General features: G+C 32.3%; 1 protein-coding gene across 10 annotated transcripts in view; it reads right to left on the bottom strand.

Moving 5' to 3' along the window:
* Positions 1–15,400: 15,400 nt before the first annotated feature.
* The window catches only part of LOC120545226 (disabled homolog 2-interacting protein-like), a 156,476-nt gene continuing 149,891 nt past the window's right edge, over positions 15,401–21,985 (bottom strand). For 8 of the 10 annotated variants that reach the window (XM_039779389.1, XM_039779388.1, XM_039779392.1 and 5 more), the window contains 3 exons: positions 21,596–21,798; positions 21,429–21,516; positions 19,313–19,480 (listed from right to left, as the gene is read on the bottom strand). In XM_039779389.1, coding sequence (XP_039635323.1) covers positions 19,313–19,480; positions 21,429–21,516; positions 21,596–21,798 — 459 coding nt within the window. Of the gene's footprint in view, positions 19,481–21,428; positions 21,517–21,595; positions 21,799–21,985 lie in introns of all 10 variants that reach the window. The other 2 variants (XM_039779387.1, XM_039779393.1) reach the window with 1 other exon arrangement.

Raw genomic sequence — 21,985 nt, 5'->3', positions numbered from 1 at the left:
ACCTGAAATACGTGCACAAACAGAACCTATACACATACGTTAAAGTAGAGATGTCAGAGCCCATAGGCAACTCAGCGGTGCCCAGGAGGGGAACTGGCGCCACTTTGGTCCATACTGGGATTTGAACCGGAGACTCTGGACTGAGCTACTGCTGTCCTAAATCCAAGTGATAGCCTGGAAAGACAGTTGACAGGAGGACATAAATCTAATTTGGGGCAACATGCGCTGGAAATCAATGATGGCAGCAACCCAGCATTTTTTGGGGCCGGACTGTTTAAAGCTACAAGTAAGAAAAAGAACATACCCTGAGAGTCAGCGAGGGACTTTTTATTGGCTTTTCTATGACACACTGTGACATTTTTCTATGAATGACATTTCTATACAATACAATGACTTTTATGACATAGTATACTATGATATTTTTATGACACACTATACTATGAGATTCTTTATGATATTTTATGGCATACTATACTATAACTTTTTATGACATACTTTATGGCTTTTTTATGGCATATTATAATATGTTTTTTTTATGACATACTATACTATTATTTTTTTATGACATTATACTATGACTTTTTTTATGACATACTATACTATGTTGAAAAAGTAAAAAAAAGTCACATCGGGATGTCGAAAAAGTCAAAAGTCATGGTATAGTGCGTCTAGAAAAAGTCTAAAAGGTCATAGCATAGGATGTTGAAAAAAGTCATAATATAGCATGTTGAAAAAGTAAAAGAAAAAGTCATAGAATAGTATGTCAAAAAAAGTCTAAAAAGTTATAGTATAGTATGTCGAAAAAGTAAAAAAAAAGTCATATTACAGTATGTTGAAAAAAGTAAAAAGTCATAGTATAGTGTTTAAAAACGTCTAAAAAGTAATAGTATAGTATGTCAAAAAAAGTCTAAAAACGTCTAAAAAGTAATAGTATAGTATGTCAAAAAAGTCATCATATAGTATGTCCAAAATGTCAAAAAAAAGTCATAGTATAGTATGTCGAAAAAGTAAAAGAAAAGTCTTAGAAAAGTCATAGTATAGCATGTCGAAAAAAGTAAAAAAAAGTCATATTATAGTGTCGAAAAAAGTAAAAAAATGTCATACTATAGTATGTCGAAAAAAGTCATAGTATAGTATGTAAAAAAAAGTTGAAAAAGCTAATGTACTTAGACTTACTACTTGTTGTCTGGAGTTTGAACCTTCACAGTTGAAAGCACTTAATTGTAAGTCGCTTTGGATGCGTCAGCTAAATGACATGTAATGTAATCCCCCATCTCTCTCCCCCTTTCTGGTCTATCCACTGTCAATAAAGGGAAAAGCCCCAAAAGATTATCTGTCAAAAAGTCATTGTATAGTATGTCGAGAAAAGTCATATTACAGTATGTAAAAAAAAAAGTCATATAATAGTGTCGAAAAAAGTAAAAAAATGTCATACTATAGTATGTCGAAAAAAGTCATAGCATAGCATGTCGAAAAAGTCAAAGAAGTTGATAAAAGTCTTAAGTCATAGTATAGTTTTTCTAAAAAAGTCATAGTATAGTATGTCGAAAAAGTCAAAGAAAAGTCATATTATAGTATGTCGGAAAAAAAGACATAGTATAGTAAAATATGTCGAAAAAAGTCATAATATAGTATGTGGAAAAAGTCATAGCAAAGTCTGATTTTTTTTACATACTATACTGTGCTTTTCCATTTTATACTTACTATGACTTTTTTTTACACCGACATACAACTATGACTTTTTGAAGTATGCGCTATGATTCTTTTCAACATATAATACCACATAAAATACTATGATTTTTTTTCCTTTTTTTGATATACTATAGTATTATTCTTTTACTTTTTTTGACAAACTATACTATGACTTTTTAAAAAACTTTATTCAACATGTCATTTTCATGAAATTTTTTCGACATACTATGCTATGACTTTTTTTGAAGTACTATGCTATGACTTTTAAATTACGTTTTTAGACATATAAGACTTTTTTACCTATTATACTATGACTTTTCTCGACATAACTTTTTTCATGATTTCAACATACCATAATGTGACTTTTTATTACTTTTCTCGACATACTATACTATGACTTTTTCAAGACTTTTTCGACATACTCTACCATGACTTTTTTTAACACACTATAACATTACTTTTTTAACTCTTCTTCGACAAACTATACTATGACTTTTTTTTTATTTTGCCATATTATACTCTGACTTTAAAAAAAACCTTTTCCACATATTATACTATGATCTTTTTTTTACTTTTTTCGACATACTATGACTTTTTCGACATACTACACTGAGTTTTTTCGATATACTTTACTATGACTTTTTGACATGCTAATGTGACTTTTTACAACTTTTTTCGTCATACTATACTATGACCTTTTTATGACTTTTTCGACATACTATAACTTGACTTTTTCCAACATACTACACTGAGTTTTTTCGATATACTTTACTATGACTTTTTGACATGCTAATGTGACTTTTTACAACTTTTTTTGTCATACTATACTATGACCTTTTTATGACTTTTTCGACATACTATAACTTGACTTTTTCCGACATACTACACTGAGTTTTTTCGATATACTTTACTATGACTTTTTGACATGCTAATATGACTTTTTACAACTTTTTTCAACATACTATACTATGACTTTTTTACAACTTTTTAAACTTACTCTACTATGACTTTTTTCAACATTCTATATTATGACTTTTTTTTCGACTTTTTCGACATACTATATAAAGACTTTTTTCCCACATGCTATAACATTACTTTTTTTAAACATACTATAGACTTTTCATGATTTGTTTTCGACATACTATAATATGACTAGCCTAGTAATAGGTCAAACCATCATGTTTCTATAAAATGTTTAGTTATGCCTAAAACAGTCATCCAAGCACAAGACACTTTTTCTTCAGCATTTCCATTTGGAGATGTTTTGGAGTGGAATTAAAGTATTTAAGTACTCCTAGACTGTTGCATTGCACCTGGCATGAAATCAGCTCACCATCAACAAGTGGCTTAACTTTGTTTACTAGCCTTTGATAGTTTTGAGTCATGGGTGGGAGCATTGGAGCTAGTTTAATTAGCCTGGTGTCCTGAATGCCAAAGAAATCTTGCCTCACAGAGAGCAATTTACAACACAGGAGCTTTCTGTGAGTGCTGTTAATGAGGTCCACTTGAACAATTCAATCATACCGTATAATAATAAAGACTTTATTACAGCATACCTCCTGGCTTTGAGTTATACTTAAAACTAAGTGTGAGCATTTTCATATAACAATCAGCTCAATTTACAGCTACAGCTTGAGACATTTTGCTACAAAATCAGGCTTTCTCCTGTGGGAAATAACAATCAGGCAGTATGTAGGTCAGGCTTGCTGAGGTGTAGGCACTGCTCAAACCAGTCTGTCACATCCCTCCATAATGCACTCCACTCTGCCTTTGGACCTCGAGTCTAAACATGGTCTCTCTCAAAAAGTCAGAGTATTGTATGTCGAAAAAAGTTATATTATAGTATGTAAAAAAAAAGTCATATTATAGTGTCGAAAAAGTCTAAAAGGTCATAGTATAGTATGTCGAAAAAAAGTCATATTATGGGATGTCGAAAAAAGTCAAAAAAAGTCATAGTATAGTGTCGAAAAAGTCAAAAAGGACATACATAGTATGTCAAAAAAAGTCATAGCATAGTATGTCGAAAAAGTCAAAGAAGTTGATAAAAGTCTTAAGTCATAGTATAGTTTTTCTAAAAAAGTCATAGTATAGTATGTCGAAAATGTAAAAAGAAAAGTCATAGAAAAGTCATAGTATACTATGTCGAAAAAAGTTTAAAAAAAGTCTAAAAAAGTTGTAGTATAGTATGCCAAAAAAAGGCATAAAAAGTCAGACTATACTATGTTAAAAAAGTCAAAAGGTCATAGTATAGTATGACGAAAAAAAGTCATATTATGGGATGTCGAAAAAAGTCAAAAAGTCAAAGTATAGGACATATGTAGAATAGTATGTCAAAAAAAGTCATAGCATAGCATGTCAAAAAAGTCAAAGAAGTTGATAAAAGTCTTAAGTCATAGTATAGTTTTTCTAAAAAAGTCATAGTATAGTATGTCGAAAAAGTCAAAGAAGTTGATAAGTCTTAAGTCATAGTATAGTTTTTCTAAAAAAGTCATAGTATAGTATATCGAAAAAAAGTCATATTATAGTATGTCGAAAAAAGTAAAAAAAAGTCATACTATAGTATGTATATGTCGAAAAGAGTTGAAAAAAGTTGAAAAAAGTCATAGTATAGTATGTTCAAAAAGTCAGCAGCCTCTAGCTCACCCAGTAAGAGCTTTCGCCCGATGTTGGCTGAGTCCTACAGCGGCGCAGGGTTCGAATCCCACCTGCTGCCCTTTGCTGTGTGTCATCCCCCACCTCTCTCCCCTTTTCTGGTCTATCCACTGTCAATAAAGGGAAAAGCCCCAAAAGATTATCTGTCAAAAAGTCATTGTATAGTATGTCGAGAAAAGTCATATTATAGTATGTAAAAAAAAGTCATATAATAGTGTCGAAAAAAGTAAAAAAATGTCATACTATAGTATGGAGAAAACAGTCATAGTATAGTATGTAAAAAAAAAGTCATATAATAATGTCGAAAGAAGTATAAAAAATATCATACTATAGTATGGAGAAAACAGTCATAGTATAGTATGTCGTATAGTATGTCGAAAAAAGTCATAGTATAGTATGTTAAAGTAATACTATACTATGTTGAAAAAAGTTACAACAAAAGTCACAGTATAATGTCTAAAAACGTCTAAAAGGTCACAGTATAGTATGTCGAAAAAAAGTCATATTATGAGATGTCAAAAAAAGTCATAGTATAGTGTCGAAAAAAAGTCATATTATGGGATGTCGAAAAAAGTCAAAAAAAGTGATAGTATAGTGTCGAAAAAAAGTCAAAAAGGACATACGTAGCATAGTATGTCAAAAAAAGTCATAGCATAGCATGTCGAAAAAGTCAAAGAAGTTGATAAAAGTCTTAAGTCATAGTATAGTTTTTCTAAAAAAGTCATAGTATAGTATGTCGAAAAAGTAAAAAGAAAAGTCATAGAAAAGTCATAGTATAGCATGTTGAAAAAAGTAAAAAAATGTCATATTATAGTGTCGAAAAAAGTAATAAATGTCATACTATAGTATGGAGAAAACAGTCATAGTATAGTATGTCAAAAAAAGTAAAAAAAAGTCTAAAAAAGTTGTAGTATAGTATGCCGAAAAAAGTCATAAAAAGTCATAGTATACTATGTTAAAAAAGTCAAAAGGTCAAAGTATAGTATGACGAAAAAGTCAAAGTTGATAAAAGTCTTAAGTCATAGTATAGTTTTTCTAAAAAAGTCATAGTATAGTATGTCGAAAAAAGTCATAGTATAGTATGTTAAAAAAGTAAAAAAGTCATAGTATAGTATGTTGAAAAAAAGTCTTATTATGGGATGTCGAAAAAAGTCAAAAAAAGTTATAGTATAGTGTCGAAAAAAAGTCAAAAAGGACATACATAGCATAGCATGTCGAAAAAAGTCATAGCATAACATGTCAAAAAAGTCAAAGAAGTTGATAAAAGTCTTAAGTCATAGTATAGTTTTTCTAAAAAGTCATAGTATAGTATGTCGAAAAAAGTAAAAAAAGTCATACTATAGTATGTAGAAAACAGTCATAGCATAGTATGTTGAAAAAAACAAAACAAAAAGTCACAGTATAGTGTCTAAAAAAGTCTAAAAAGTGATAGTATAGTGTCGAAATAAAGTTAAAAAAGGGCATACTTAGTATAGTATGTCAAAAAAGTCAAAGATGTTGATAAAAGTCTTAAGTCATAGTATAGTTTTTCTAAAAACGTCATAATATAGTATGTTGATAAAAGTAAAAAGAAAAGTCATAGTATAGTATGTCGAAAATGTAAAAAAAGTCATACTATAGTATGTAGAAAACAGTCATAGTATAGTATGTCGGAAAAAGCTGAAAAAAGTCGAAAAAGTCATAGTATAGTATGACGAAAAAAAGTCATATTATGGGATGTCGAAAAAAAGTCAAAAAAAGTCATAGTATAGCATGTCGAAAAAAGTCATAGCATAGCATGTCGAAAAAGTCAAAGTTGATAAAAGTCTTAAGTCACCGTATAGATTTTCTAAAAAAGTCATAGTATAGTATGTTGAAAAAAAGTCATATTATAGTATGTCGAAAAAAGTAAAAAAAGTCATACTATAGTATGTATATGTCGAAAAGAGTCGAAAAAAGTTGAAAAAAGTCGTAGTATAGTATGTCGAAAATGTAAAAAAGCTGAAAAAAGTCAAAAAAGTTGTAGTATAGTATGTCGAAAAAAGTCATAAAAAGTCATAGTATAGTATGTTAAAAAAGTCAAAAAGTCATAGTATAGTATGTCCAAAAAGTCATATTATGGGATGTCGAAAAAAGTCAAAAAAAGTCATAGTATAGTGTATAAAAAAGTCAAAAAGGACATACGTACTATAGCATGTCGAAAAAAGTCATAGCATAGCATGTCGAAAAAGTCAAAGAAGTTGATAAAAGTCTTAAGTCAAAGTATAGTTTTTCTAAAAAAGTCATGTCGAAAAGTACTACTATGACTTTTTTTCAACTTTTTTTGACATACTATGCTATGACTGTTTTCTACATACTATAGTATGACTTTTTTCGACATACTATAATATGACTTTTTTTCGACATACTATACTATGACTTTTTTAGAAAAACTATACTATGACTTAAGACTTTTATCAACTTCTTTGACTTTTTCGACATCCCATAATATGACTTTTTTTCGTCATACTATACTACAACTTTTTTCGATTTTTTGTAACTTTTTTTGACATACTATTCTACGACTTTTTTCGACATACTATACTATGACTGTTTTCTCCATACTATAATATGACTTTTTTTCGACACTATAATATTACTTTTTTTACTTTTTTCGACATAGTATACTATGACTTTTTCTGGACTTTCTTTTTACATTTTCACACAATGCTCTACTGACTTTTTTGAAAAACTATACTATGACTTAAGACTTTTATCAACTTCTTTGACTTTTCGTACAGCTATGTTTCGTTATCTCAAAATACGGTATGTCACTTTTGACTTTTTTCGACACTATACTATGACTTTTTTCAACTTTTTTTGACATACTATACTACTACTATACTATGACTTTTTTCAACTTTTTTCGACTCTTTTCGACATATACATACTATAGTATGACTTTTGTTTACTTTTTTCGACATACTATAATATGACTTTTTTAGAAAAACTATACTATGACTTAAGACTTTTATCAACTTCTTTGACTTTTTCGACATACTATACTATGACTGTTTTCTCCATACTATAATATGACATTTATTACTTTTTTCGACATACTATACTATGACTTTTCTATGACTTTTCTTTTTACATTTTCGACATACTATACTATGAATTTTTTAGAAAAACTACACTATGATTTAAGACTTTCATCAACTTCTTTGACTTTTTCGACATGTTCTGCTGACTTTTTTCAACATACTATACTACGTATGTCCTTTTTGACTTTTTTAGACACTATACTATGACCTTTTAGACTTTTTTAGACACTATACTGTGATTTTTTTTTTTTAATTTCGACATACTATACTATTACTTTTTTGACTTTTTTAACATACTATACTATGAGTTTTTATGACTTTTTTCAACATACTATACGATTTGTTTTCAATATGCTATGCTATGACCTTTTTCTACATACTATAATATGACATTTTATTACTTTTATCGACACTATAATATGACTTTTTTTGACATACTATACTCTGACTTTTTATGACATACTATACAATGACTTTTTGACAGATAATCTTTTTGGGCTTTTCCCTTTATTGACAGTGGATAGACCAGAAAGGGGGAGAGAGGTGGGGGATGACACACAGCAAAGGGTAGCAGGTGGGATTCGAACCCTGCGCCACTGTAGGACTCAGCCAACATCGGGCGAACGCTCTTACTGGGTGAGCTAGAGGCTGCTGACTTTTTGACTTTTTTAACATACTATACTATGACTTTTTTTCAACTTTTTTTTGACTCTTTTCCACATACTATGCTATGACTGTTTTCTACATACTATAGTATGACTTTTTTCGACATACTATGATATGACATAAGACTTTTATCAACTTCTTTGACTTTTTGGACATGTTCTGCTATGACTTTTTTCGACATGCTATGCACGGTATGTCCTTTTTACTTTTGAACATCCCATAATATGACTTTTTTCGTCATACTATACTACAACTTTTTTCGACTTCTTTTTAACCTTTTTTTGACATACTATACTACGACTTTTTTCGACATACTATACTATGACTGTTTTCTCCATACTATAATATGACTTTTTTTACTTTTTTCGACACTATAATATGACTTTTTTTACTTTTTTCGACATGCTATACTATGACTTTTCTATGACTTTTCTTTTTACATTTTCGAAATACTATACTATGACTTTTTTAGAAAAACTATACTATGACTTAAGACTTTTATCAACTTCTTTGACTTTTTCGACATGCTATGCTATGACTTTTTTCGACATACTATAGTACGTATGTCCTTTTTGACTTTTTTCGACACTATACTATGACTTTTTTTCACTTTTTTTGACATACTATACTATGACTTTTTTCAATTTTTTAGACTCTTTTCGACATATACACTATAGTATGACTTTTTAAAACTTTTTCGACATACTATAATATGACTTTTTTTACTTTTTTCGACATACTATACTATGACTTTTTTAGAAAAACTATACTGTGACTTAAGACTTTTATCAACTTCTTTGACTTTTTCGACATGCTATGCTATGACTTTTTTCGACATGCTATAGTACGTATGTCCTTTTTGACTTTTTTAGACACTATACTATGACTTTTTCGACATCCCATAATATGACTTTTTGGAGATACTATACTATGACTTTTTGACTTTTTTAACATACTATACTATGACTTTTTATGACTTTTTTTGACATACTATACTACAACGACTTTTTTTCGACATGCTATGCTATGACTTTTTTCGACATACTATAGTACGTATGTCCTTTTTGACTTTTTTCGACACTATACTATGACTTTGTTTCAACTTTTTTTGACATACTATACTACTACTATACTATGACTTTTTTCAACTTTTTTTGACATACTATACTACTACTATACTATGACTTTTTTCAACTTTTTTCGACTCTTTTCGACATATACATACTATAGTATGACTTTTGTTTACTTTTTTCGACATGACTTTTTTAGAAAAACTATACTATGACTTAAGACTTTTATCAACTTCTTTGACTTTTTTGACATGCTATGCTATGACTTTTTTCGACATACTATACTATATATGCCCTTTTTTTACTTTTTTTCGACACTATACTATGACTTTTGACTTTTTTCGACATCCCATAATATGACATTTTTTCGTCATACTATACTATGACTTTTTGACTTTTTTAACATAGTATACTATGACTTTTTATGACTTTTTTCGGCATACTATACTACAACTTTTTTAGACTTTTTTTACTTTTTTTGACATACTATACTATGACTGTTTTCTCCATACTATAGTATGACATTTATTACTTTTTTCGACATACTATACTATGACTTTCCTATGACTTTTCTTTTTACATTTTCGACATACTATACTATGAATTTTTTAGAAAAACTACACTATGATTTAAGACTTTCATCAACTTCTTTGACTTTTTCGACATGTTCTGCTGACTTTTTTCAACATACTATACTACGTATGTCCTTTTTGACTTTTTTAGACACTATACTATGACTTTTTTAGACTTTTTTCGACATCCCATAATATGACTTTTTTTCGACATACTATACTATGACCTTTTAGACTTTTTTAGACACTATACTGTGACTTTTTTTATTTTTATTTCGACATACTATACTATTACTTTTTTGACTTTTTTAACATACTATACTATGAGTTTTTATGATTTTTTTCAACATACTATACGATTTTTTTTCAATAAGCTATGCTATGACCTTTTTCTACATACTATAATATGACATTTTATTACTTTTATCGACACTATAATATGACTTTTTTTGACATACTATACTCTGACTTTTTATGACATACTATACAATGACTTTTTGACAGATAATCTTTTGGGGCTTTTCCCTTTATTGACAGTGGATAGACCAGAAAGGATGGGGATGACACACGCAAAGGGCAGCAGGTGGGATTCGACCCCGCGCGTGTAGGACTCCGTCAACATCGCGGTAACCGCTCTTACGGTTGAGCTAGAGGCTGCTGACTTTTTGACTTTTTTAACATACTATACTATGACTTTTTTTCAACTTTTTTTTGACTCTTTTCCACATACTTTGCTATGACTGTTTTCTACATACTATAGTATGACTTTTTTCGACATACTATGATATGACATAAGACTTTTATCAACTTCTTTGACTTTTTGGACATGTTCTGCTATGACTTTTTTCGACATGCTATGCTACGTATGTCCTTTTTTTACTTTTTTCGACATCCCATAATATGACTTTTTTCGTCATACTATACTACAACTTTTTTCGACTTTTTTAACTTTTTTTGACATACTATACTACGACTTTTTTCGACATACTATACTATGACTGTTTTCTCCATACTATAATATGACTTTTTTTACTTTTTTCGACACTATAATATGACTTTTTTTACTTTTTGACCGGACTTTATACTATGACTTTTCTATGACTTTTCTTTGTACATTTTCGAAATACTATACTATGACTTTTTTGAGAAAAACTATATACTTAAGACTTTTATCAACCTTTTTCGACTTTTCGACATGCTATGCTATGACTTTTTTCGACATACTATAGATCGGTAATGTCCTTTTGACTTTTCGACACTATACTATGACTTTTTTTCACTTTTTTTGACATACTATACTATGACTTTTTTCAACTTTTTTAGACTCTTTTCGACATATACATACTATAGTATGACTTTTTTCAACTTTTTCGACATACTATAATATGACTTTTTTTACTTTTTTCGACATACTATAATATGACTTTTTTCAACTTTTTTCGACATACTATACTATGACTTTTTTAGAAAATTTATACTGTGACTTAAGACTTTTATCAACTTCTTTGTCTTTTTCGACATGCTATGCTATGACTTTTTTCGACATGCTATAGTACGTATGTCCTTTTTGACTTTTTTAGACACTATACTATGACTTTTTTTTGACTTTTTTCGACATCCCATAATATGACTTTTTGGACATACTATACTATGACTTTTTGACTTTTTTAACATACTATACTATGACTTTTTATGACTTTTTTCGACATACTATACTACAACTTTTTTGACTTTTTTCAGCTTTTTTACATTTTCGACATATTCATACTATATTATAGTATGACTTTATTTACTTTTTTCGACATACTATAATATGACTTTTTTCAACTTTTTTCGACTCTTTTCGACATATACATACTATAGTATGACTTTTTTTACTTTTTTCGACATACTATAATATGACTTTTTTAGAAAAACTATACTGTGACTTAAGACTTTTATCAACTTCTTTGACTTTTTCGACATGCTATGCTATGACTTTTTTCGACTTTTTTCAACATCCCATAATATGACTTTTTTTCATCATACTATACTATGACTTTTTTCGACATACTATACTACAACTTTTTCGACTTTTTTCAGCTTTTTTTGACATACTGTACTATGACTGTTTTCTACATACTATAGTATGACTTTTTTTACATTTTCGACATACTATACTATGACTTTTCTTTTTACTTGTATCAACATACTATATTATGATGTTTTTAGAAAAACTATACTATGACTTAAGACTTTTATCAACTTCTTTGACTTTTTCGACATGCTATGCTATGACTTTTTTCGACATACTATAGTACGTATGTCCTTTTTTACTTTTTTTCGACACTATACTATGACTTTTTTTTACTTTTTTCGACATCCCATAATATGACTTTTTTTCGACATACTATACTATGACTTTTTTCGACATACTATACTATGACTGTTTTCTCCATACTATAGTATGACATTTTTTTACTTTTTTCGACACTATAATATGACTTTTTTCGACATACTATACAATGACTTTTTGACAGATAATCTTTTGGGGCTTTTCCCTTTATTGACAGTGGATAGACCAGAAAAGGGGAGAGAGTATAGTATATAGTATAGTATGTTAAAAAAGTCAGAAAAGTAATAGTATAGTATGTCGAAAAAAGTTTAAAAAAAAGTCAGTATAGTGTCTAAAAAAGTCTAAAAGGTCATAGTATAGAATGTCGAAAAAAAGTCATATTATGGGATGTCGAAAAAAGTCAAAAAAAGTCATAGTATAGTGTCTAAAAAAGTCAAAAAGGACATACGTATCATCGTATATCGAAAAAAGTCAGCAGAACATGTCGAAAAAGTCAAAGAAGTTGATGAAAGTCTTAAATCATAGTATAGTTTTTCTAAAAAAGTCATAGTATAGTATGTCGAAAATGTAAAAAGAAAAGTCATAGAAAAGTCATAGTATAGTATGTCGAAAAAAGTAATAAATGTCATACTATAGTATGGAGAAAACAGTCATAGTATAGTATGTCAAAAAAAGTAAAAAAAGTCTAAAAAAGTTGTAGTATAGTATGCCGAAAAAAGTCATAAAAAGTCATAGTATACTATGTTAAAAAAGTCAAAAAGTCATAGTATAGTATGACGAAAAAATGTCATATTATGGGATGTTGAAAAAAGTCAAAAGTCATAGCATGTCGAAAAAGTCAAAGAAGTTGATAAAAGTCTTAAGTCATAGTATAGTTTTTCTAAAAAAGTCCTATTATAGTATGTCGAAAAAAGTAAAAAAAAGTCATACTATAGTATGTATATGTCGAAAAGAGTCGAAAAAAGTTGAAAAAAGTCATAGTATAGCATGTCAAAAAAAAGTCATAGTATAGTATGTTAAAAAAGTCAAAAAGTCAGCAGCCTCTAGCTCACCCAGTAAGAGCGTTCGCCCGATGTTGGCTGAGTCCTACAGCGGCGCAGGGTTCGAATCCCACTTGCTGCCCTTTGCTGTGTGTCATCCCCCACCTCTCTCCCCCTTTCTGGTCTATCCACTGTCAATAAAGGGAAAAGCCCCAAAAGATTATCTGTCAAAAAGTCATTGTATAGTATGTCGAGAAAAGTCATATTATAGTATGTAAAAAAAAAAGTCATATAATAGAAAAAAGTGCAAAAAATGTCATACTATAGTATGTCGAAAAAGTCATAGCATGCGTCTAAAAAGTCAAAGAAGTTGATAAAAGTCTTAAGTCATAGTATAGTTTTTCTAAAAAAGTCATAGTATAGTATGTCGAAAAAGTCAAAGAAAAGTCATATTATAGTATGTCGAAAAAAAAGACATAGTATAGTAAAATATGTCGAAAAAAGTCATAATATAGTATGTGGAAAAAGTCATAGCAAAGTCTGATTTTTTTTACATACTATACTGTGACTTTTTTTCGACATACTATACTATGACTTTTTTTTTTACTTTTTCCGACATACTATACTATGACTTTTTTCGAAGTACTATGCTATGATTCTTTTCGACATATAATACCACATAAAATACTATGATTTTTTTTCCTTTTTTTGATATACTATAGTATTATTCTTTTACTTTTTTTGACAAACTATACTATGACTTTTTTAAAAACTTTATTCAACATGTCTTTTTCATGAAATTTTTTCGACATACTATGCTATGACTTTTTTTTAAGTACTATGCTATGACTTTTAAATTACGTTTTTAGACATATAAGACTTTTTTTTACCTATTATACTGACTTTTCTCGACATAACTTTTTTCATGATTTCAACATACCATAATGTGACTTTTTATTACTTTTCTCGACATACTATACTATGACTTTTTCAAGACTTTTTCGACATACTCTACCATGACTTTTTTTAACATACTATAACATTACTTTTTTAACTCTTCTTCGACAAACTATACTATGACTTTTTTTTTATTTTGCCATATTATACTCTGACTTTAAAAAAAACCTTTTCCACATATTATACTATGATCTTTTTTTTACTTTTTTCAACATACTATGACTTTTTCGACATACTACACTGAGTTTTTTCGATATACTTTACTATGACTTTTTGACATGCTAATGTGACTTTTTACAACTTTTTTCGTCATACTATACTATGACCTTTTTATGACTTTTTCGACATACTATAACTTGACTTTTTCCGACATACTACACTGAGTTTTTTCGATATACTTTACTATGACTTTTTGACATGCTAATATGACTTTTTACAACTTTTTTCAACATACTATACTATGACTTTTTTACAACTTTTTAAACTTACTCTACTATGACTTTTTTCAACATTCTATATTATGACTTTTTTTTCGACTTTTTTGACATACTATATAAAGACTTTTTTCCCACATGCTATAACATTACTTTTTTTAAACATACTATAGACTTTTCATGATTTGTTTTCGACATACTATAATATGACTAGCCTAGTAATAGGTCAAACCATCATGTTTCTATAAAATGTTTAGTTATGCCTAAAACAGTCATCCAAGCACAAGACACTTTTTCTTCAGCATTTCCATTTGGAGATGTTTTGGAGTGGAATTAAAGTATTTAAGTACTCCTAGACTGTTGCATTGCTCCTGGCATGAAATCAGCTCACCATCAACAAGTGGCTTAACTTTGTTTACTAGCCTTTGATAGTTTTGAGTCATGGGTGGGAGCATTGGAGCTAGTTTAATTAGCCTGGTGTCCTGAATGCCAAAGAAATCTTGCCTCACAGAGAGCAATTTACAACACAGGAGCTTTCTGTGAGTGCTGTTAATGAGGTCCACTTGAACAATTCAATCATACCGTATAATAATAAAGACTTTATTACAGCATACCTCCTGGCTTTGAGTTATACTTAAAACTAAGTGTGAGCATTTTCATATAACAATCAGCTCAATTTACAGCTACAGCTTGAGACATTTTGCTACAAAATCAGGCTTTCTCCTGTGGGAAATAACAATCAGGCAGTATGTAGGTCAGGCTTGCTGAGGTGTAGGCACTGCTCAAACCAGTCTGTCACATCCCTCCATAATGCACTCCACTCTGCCTTTGGACCTCGAGTCTAAACATGGTCTCTCTTGCTGCTTGTCATTTATCTACGCCTGCTTAAGTATTTAATGAACATGTGATTCTTCTCGCACACACTCAAATTAAGCTTAATTTAAATTTTTACATACACAAAACGTCACAGAGAACAAAGATTTTAAAATAGCTAAATAAAACTTTAATAGGTCTAGTTGCAAATGTACATAAATTGCACAGCCACATTTTGTCAACACAAGTTCCTCTGTACATTATTGTTTTGTCACTGTCGTCAAAGGAAGCAGAATCCAGCAAATACTTTATACTTTCAACATACTTACAAAAGTATTTTCTACAAGATAATAGAAAACATACAACATATTTTACTTTATTTATAGCTTTATATATTTGATTGATCTTTTGTAGAACTGGCTGAAATGTCAAGAGTGAGCTCATGGTTTTCTGACTCTTTAAGTTAGAACTGTGGGAACATGGATGGAATAAATGAACTAATAGCTGAGAAGTCTAATTAGAAACCAACATAAGAGTGTGTCCTCTTTACTTGTTGCAGATGTACTGATACATGACTTTTATTATTGTAGGCCTACACTGCAGTTTAAAGCAAGACTGTAATTTTGCTTAACAACCGCCACTGCTAAACTATGTTATGCTAATCCTCTGTTTTAACGAAATGTGAAACGGCACTTAACAATTTAGCTAAACAGTAGCTTCACATAAAGCTAAAAGGTTAAGAGAATCAAAGATCCGTGGACTCAATCTGTAATGCAGCAATTATCATGCAGCAAAATGCATTTAAATTTGCTAACGTTAGCTCACCTTAGCCTCCAAAAGCTACTTGTTATTACAGATTGGGTAAATATTTCTATGGCTGTACTGTTAGGATCACAATTTCCAACTGTTTAGCTTTAGCTAGCGTAAATCTTCTCTTAATACAACCATGGTGTAAATGCTAAACAGTAGTTCACCATTTAGCTAAAATGTTGTTTAGCATTTAGCTAAAATGCTAAGCTGTTGTAACAGTTACACGATTCAAAAGTCTGCAAACAAATTCAGTAAAAGTGGCTTTTACAGAAGAATTAACCAACAATTTGCTAATGTTAGCTAACCTTAGCCACCAAAAGCTAGTTGTCATAACAGACCAAGTAGGCTGTGACGTTAGCATCACTATTTTCATATGTTTAGCGAGTGTAAATGCTAAATAGTCGTGTGCCGTTTAGCATTTAGCTAAAATGCGGAAAGAGTCATAACGTCAGCAAACTGAATCAGTAAAGTGCCTTTAAATTTACTTGAATTTGGACATTTAAGCTAACATTACGCCCAAATGCTACTGGTAAAAAAAAGACCATGTAGCTATAAGGCTGTTCAGTTAGCAGAAGCAACTTCTGAATGTATTGAATTGAACAATAGTGCATTTTATTGCTAATGAATTCAGCTATTCATTTGAAAGTATGTATTCTTTCTTCTGTTAAAAGTAACATAGCCTCGCTTTAATCTCTGCAGTTCATCAATATTGTTTTAGGACTGAATGCATGTTAAGATATGCTGAGGCGAAAAGTCATATATCTCAGATATTTAGCGACAAGAGGAATCTTCAGTCTGAGGCTATTCCTTTCTATTCAAAAAGGAAAAAAACATAAATACAACCGTTTGTGAATGAGCTATACCAAAATCCCTTTCTTCGGTTTTGAACTTTGCCACGTTTTTAAACACCTGGAACAGGTGCTGTGCTAAAAAAGAAGAATTAAGCTAATAATTAACACCAACCACTGAATGTAAAAGTGCATAGAGCCAGACTGATGAGACATACAGGATTGTATGGCATCCTCCACGACTTCCCAACAGTCAAACTCCTACTTAGTTTTTTTGGCTAGTGATATTACACTCTAAATACAAAACAATAGCTTTAACAGGGAGAACACTGAAAGGTTAATTTAATTGTATAGTTCTACTATATGAGGACAGATGACCGACTGAGCTATTTGGTATTTACAATATCCATATTGATACAGCAGAGTTTGAGCACAAGATACATTTACAAAAAGCTCTGTTAACATTAGGTAAAAATAGTGTGAGCATTTTATTTACACGTTCCCAGGCTGTCCAGCCTCTTGATGCACTCGGTTATCATATATTTACTGTATATGTCTGCGGCAAAGCATTCATCATCATCATCATCATCATCACCTTCGAATTGGCAACAAAAGAGAACAAATGGTGATACTGACGCTACCATTGGCTCTAGAGCGAGGATGAAGCATGCAGAGCCTCACACTTGATGTATACAGTCTGTTTACTGGTTAAGAAGAATGAGTACAAAAATATACAAAATACAGATGCTGAAATGGTATGGAGCAATGACAGCAATGCAAGGAAATATTAGAAGGACCTAACCCAATGTTAAGACCAACTGGGAGTTAGTATCTTCACATTCAGAAGAACGAGGGATGGAGGGAGGGTGGATGCGAGTAAGAAAAACAGACAGAGAGGAGCGAGATGATACCACTTGGATTAACAGAGTCACAGTTTGGATGCAGCATACTTCATTACCACAAAGCAGTTAGAGAGAAAATGTTGTAACTAAGGAGGCCATTATTACAATGGCTCACCAGTCCAGTGTATAGTATGAGTGAGACGTGTCTAAACACATGTCGCTCAATAGCTCTTGTGCTACTAGAGTGAGAAGACCACACATATGCCTCAAACCTAAATCTAAATCTGGGTTTAATTGATCTATGTCTTTAAGAGCAATGATAAGCACCAGAAGAATAACCGATCACTTGACTTGACTGTGCAAGATGTGCAAGCTACGCCAGAGCTGTTAGAACTATTGTACAGACATTTCTCTCAAATGTAGTGCATAATGTATGTAAAGGGTTAAGCGTCATGGAGATTGGAAGGGGTGACTGAGGCAATGGTGCTGATCACTGCTCGATGTGATCTCCTCCAGGGCTCTAAAGCAAGCTACACACTACAGTCTTTAATCGTAAGAGAAGAAAATAAAACTAGATTTCACTCCTAAATAAAGGGCTGCTTTATATTTGAGATTATCAAATATAGATATGTGCGTATACTCTATAGAAGAAAAGAAATGCATACATCTATATTAAATTTCATTAATATAGTATTACATAGAATTCATTTACTTTAGCGTTCATAATACATTTATGTGTGTACAATTTTATTTTTGTATCCTTTACAAATCCACAGTATAAGTTGTGCCTTTTTTTTTTGCTGAAATAAGGTTAGCTGTGGGATAAAGTTGAGGTGTGTTCCTTAATTAAGGCGTTTCATGTACCAATAGCTTCTCACAAAGTGCACTACATAGGGATGGAGGGGGGGTGGGGGGAAGCAGGGCTCATCGGGACGCTCAGGAACACACCCAAGGAGTGAAAAGGGACATAAAGATAATCTTGGACTAAAAATATCTATTTTTGAGCTTCTATTTGGTTCTTTATAAACAATGACTTTAAAATAAAGCAGTAGAAAGTAGAATCTTCTCAAGACAACTAACGTGATCATTCTCAATGCGTGTTATTGTTGTCTTCTTCCTCTTGTTGTCGTCAAAAGGGAATAAGGAGAGAGAGGAGGAGAGGAAGGTTGCTAGGGTGACCGTGTCTGGCGGTTGTCACTGTGTGTGGTTATATAGTGGTTTGTCCCAGGCATAGGCAGGCTCTTGAATTGCCCCAGCGACTGCATACATCCACTGGCAAAGTGTTTGTCTGATAGACAGCTTTGAGTTTCATATTTACAAGCTCTGCCCCGCCTCCTCTGACCGTCACCCTCGTAACGAAGGCCGTCTGGTGATCTTGTTCTCTTGGGGATCTGTCTGTTACGCTGAAGTCCCGCCTCTTCTAATTGGGCCCCTCAGAGTGATGACCTCACTCCTCCACTGGTGTCCAAAAAAAGTTGAAATGTCCTCCAAAAGTACTCTGTCCGCGTTTAAAAACACACGCAAACCGTCGCGGTCTTTCAAACAGGCATGCAGCCATGCATGCATGTAGATGTCCTCTCACTGAATAACTGTACACACGCAGGCACTCAACACGCACTCGGGGCAGATGCCAGTCTGTCTAGCAATTGCTGCTGTTCCTGAACTCTCCGTTTTCAGTAATCTGCAGTTTGGTGGGGTTGGTGGGGGAGATGCCGTTGCGGGTCTGTATGCTGTAGCGCTCCTTTAGCTGGCTCAGAGCGCTCATCAGACGGGCGTTGGCTGCATCCAACGATGCTATGCGCTTCTCCTGCACACAGACATAAATACAGTTAGAAAACATATTGTAGAATCTATATTTACAGACAAGCCACAATGATCTGTTCCTACTTAGGTGGAGGTTATGCAAGAGCCTCATGCAAGAACATATTTGTTTTCTTATCCTAAATCTCTCTTACTTTTTTCTGTGAGGCTTGATTGTACAAGTTGGAGTTACAGAACCTTTTTTAATTGCACAAACTTGTTGTAAATTGCTTGTTTAAACCTGAACTTCTCACCTGTTGGGAGGAGGTGTGCATAAGTAAGACCTTATTATTAGCATTATCAACGCCCCCAAATCACCATATAAGGCTACCTTCTCTGCTCCATTTGCGGGCAAGTTTCATTCACAAAAATGTTACCAAAAAGTACACCGCAGAGCTTCAAGTCCTGCGGTCGGAAATCAGCAGAAAAAAAAAAGAACAAATTTAGCAGCGTCACTTTCGTATTCCAAATGACGCTCTTTAATGGAGGATGTTTCCTTGGACAGCAACTTCAATAAAGACCCTGAGGCTATTAAGACTGTGAGAATTTCTACGGAATTGTAAATGTAAGATTTCACACCAAACTACTAATGGCAAAATGTAAGAAAAAATTGGCAAGCCATGATGCAGTTTTAGTTTTTATTTAATTGATTTCTGTAACACATTTAAACTCCAAATTAATTCAGACGAAGGCATTATATGATTCTCAAGTTGAACAAGTGTTTTACAGGAGACATCTGTACATGACGTCTAGGCCACTAATACATTTTCGTACCCAAGAAAAGATTCTAATTGGGAGAAAAATGCAACAAATTATGTGGCACTTAAGAATCTCTCTGTACGAGTGGTTCTTGCATGAGGCTCACTGAGTTAATTATATAATGTAGGCAGCGCTGAGCCACAGAAGCAAACTTCCCTCATTGTCTTCATAATGAGATTTTTTTTATTTTCATTCTCTATGCCTGTTTACTGAGGGAGACAACTTATTGCCTTACTGTGGCGTGTTTGTTTGCAGATGCAAAGTCTCATTACTTCAGCCGTGAAGGAGATTAATCACCTATGGAAGTCCGTGTCTGGGTTTGTGCAAATGTCATGTTGCAGCATCGTTGTTTTTTTTTTCCCCGCCAATTCAGTTGTAAAATCACTTTGACATTAATCTCCAAAGAGGCACATTTGAGCTTAACTGTGTGTCTGTGTTCGCATGCACATAATGTACACGTTTTCCAGCGTATAGAAGAAATGGTGTCCACAGACAGCTGTAACAAACACTACAGCGGTGCTTAATCCGTTCTTGCAACAGTTATACCCACACAATCATTTTCTGCTTAATTTATAATTACATTCCCAACAATCAACATTCAGAATTCCTCGCAGCTGTAAAGCAACACTTTTTTGTTTTCTAAGACAGATTTTGAACAGTTCTATATGAATAAGAACCACATGGATTATAGAAGAGCGACATGTTGACAGAAAACTAGATAAGAAATTTGTAAATGTATGTTTTATAAAAGAGCGAGTGGGAGGGAGAAATTCTGCTCAGCCATTCAAGCTTGTCAATGCCAGAGCTGAGACGGCTATGAATTAAACATCTCTTTGTATTTCAGTGACCCTTTGTTTCCTCAAGCAGAGGACGCAAGTGACAGCACATACAAATTTGACTCGCACAGACACAAAGTATCTACAGAGCCATATGCAACCAGCACAGCGGGTTGGTAGCTATTTTCTGTCAATGTATTGTAAATGTGAAAATATCTTTTATTTGTATTTCTTTATTTGTGCAAAAAAAATAAAAATGGAGGAAATATACAATACGATAATAACATGCGCAGGTGGGATAAAAAAACAACAACCTAAGGCCTTGTAAAAGGAACCCAACTAACATTGAAATTAAAGACAGATGTACGTGCTGCCACACATTTGCAAATGAACATGAACAAAAAAAAGGATCAAACTGACCTGAGCGTCGATGATTTTCTGTTTAGAGTCTACCACTGCCTGCATGTCTGAATGATCCTTCTTTAGCTCCTCTTCCACCGACATTAACCTGCAAACAAGACAAACGTAATTAAAATCTCAAGAACAGAACGCAAAGTGGCATTTCGACAGCGTCTTCTTCTCCCTACCTGCTGATGATGCCCTTCATCTGGAGGTCCTTGTCATCCTGCTGTCTGCGCAGGCGCTCCTCCGACTCCTCCAGCCGGGCCTGGTACTCCATCAGCACCTTCTGGGCTTGTTCGTCCTGACCCTTCAAACGGGCCTCGTACTCTTCCAGCTTCTGCACCGACGCCCGCAGCTTCTCCTGCAGCACTGCGATCTCCTGCTGGTACTGAACAAAGAAGCAGAGAGATGAGGAGATTCTCATCATCGCTGTTGTCATTATCCTCATGATCATCATCATCAGCATCAACCCTATCAGCAAGGTCCCCTTCTTCAGTTCCATAGCCGACAAAAACAAAAGAGAAATCTCTCAATCAGGCCTGAGATTATGTCCTGTTGAGTATAATTTCTGTCAC

Source organism: Perca fluviatilis, chromosome 17, assembly GCF_010015445.1.
Source record: "Perca fluviatilis chromosome 17, GENO_Pfluv_1.0, whole genome shotgun sequence".
Lineage (NCBI taxonomy): Eukaryota > Metazoa > Chordata > Actinopteri > Perciformes > Percidae > Perca > Perca fluviatilis.
The sequence above is the reverse complement of the archived record's forward strand: the minus strand, read 5'-3'. Positions and strand labels throughout refer to the sequence as shown.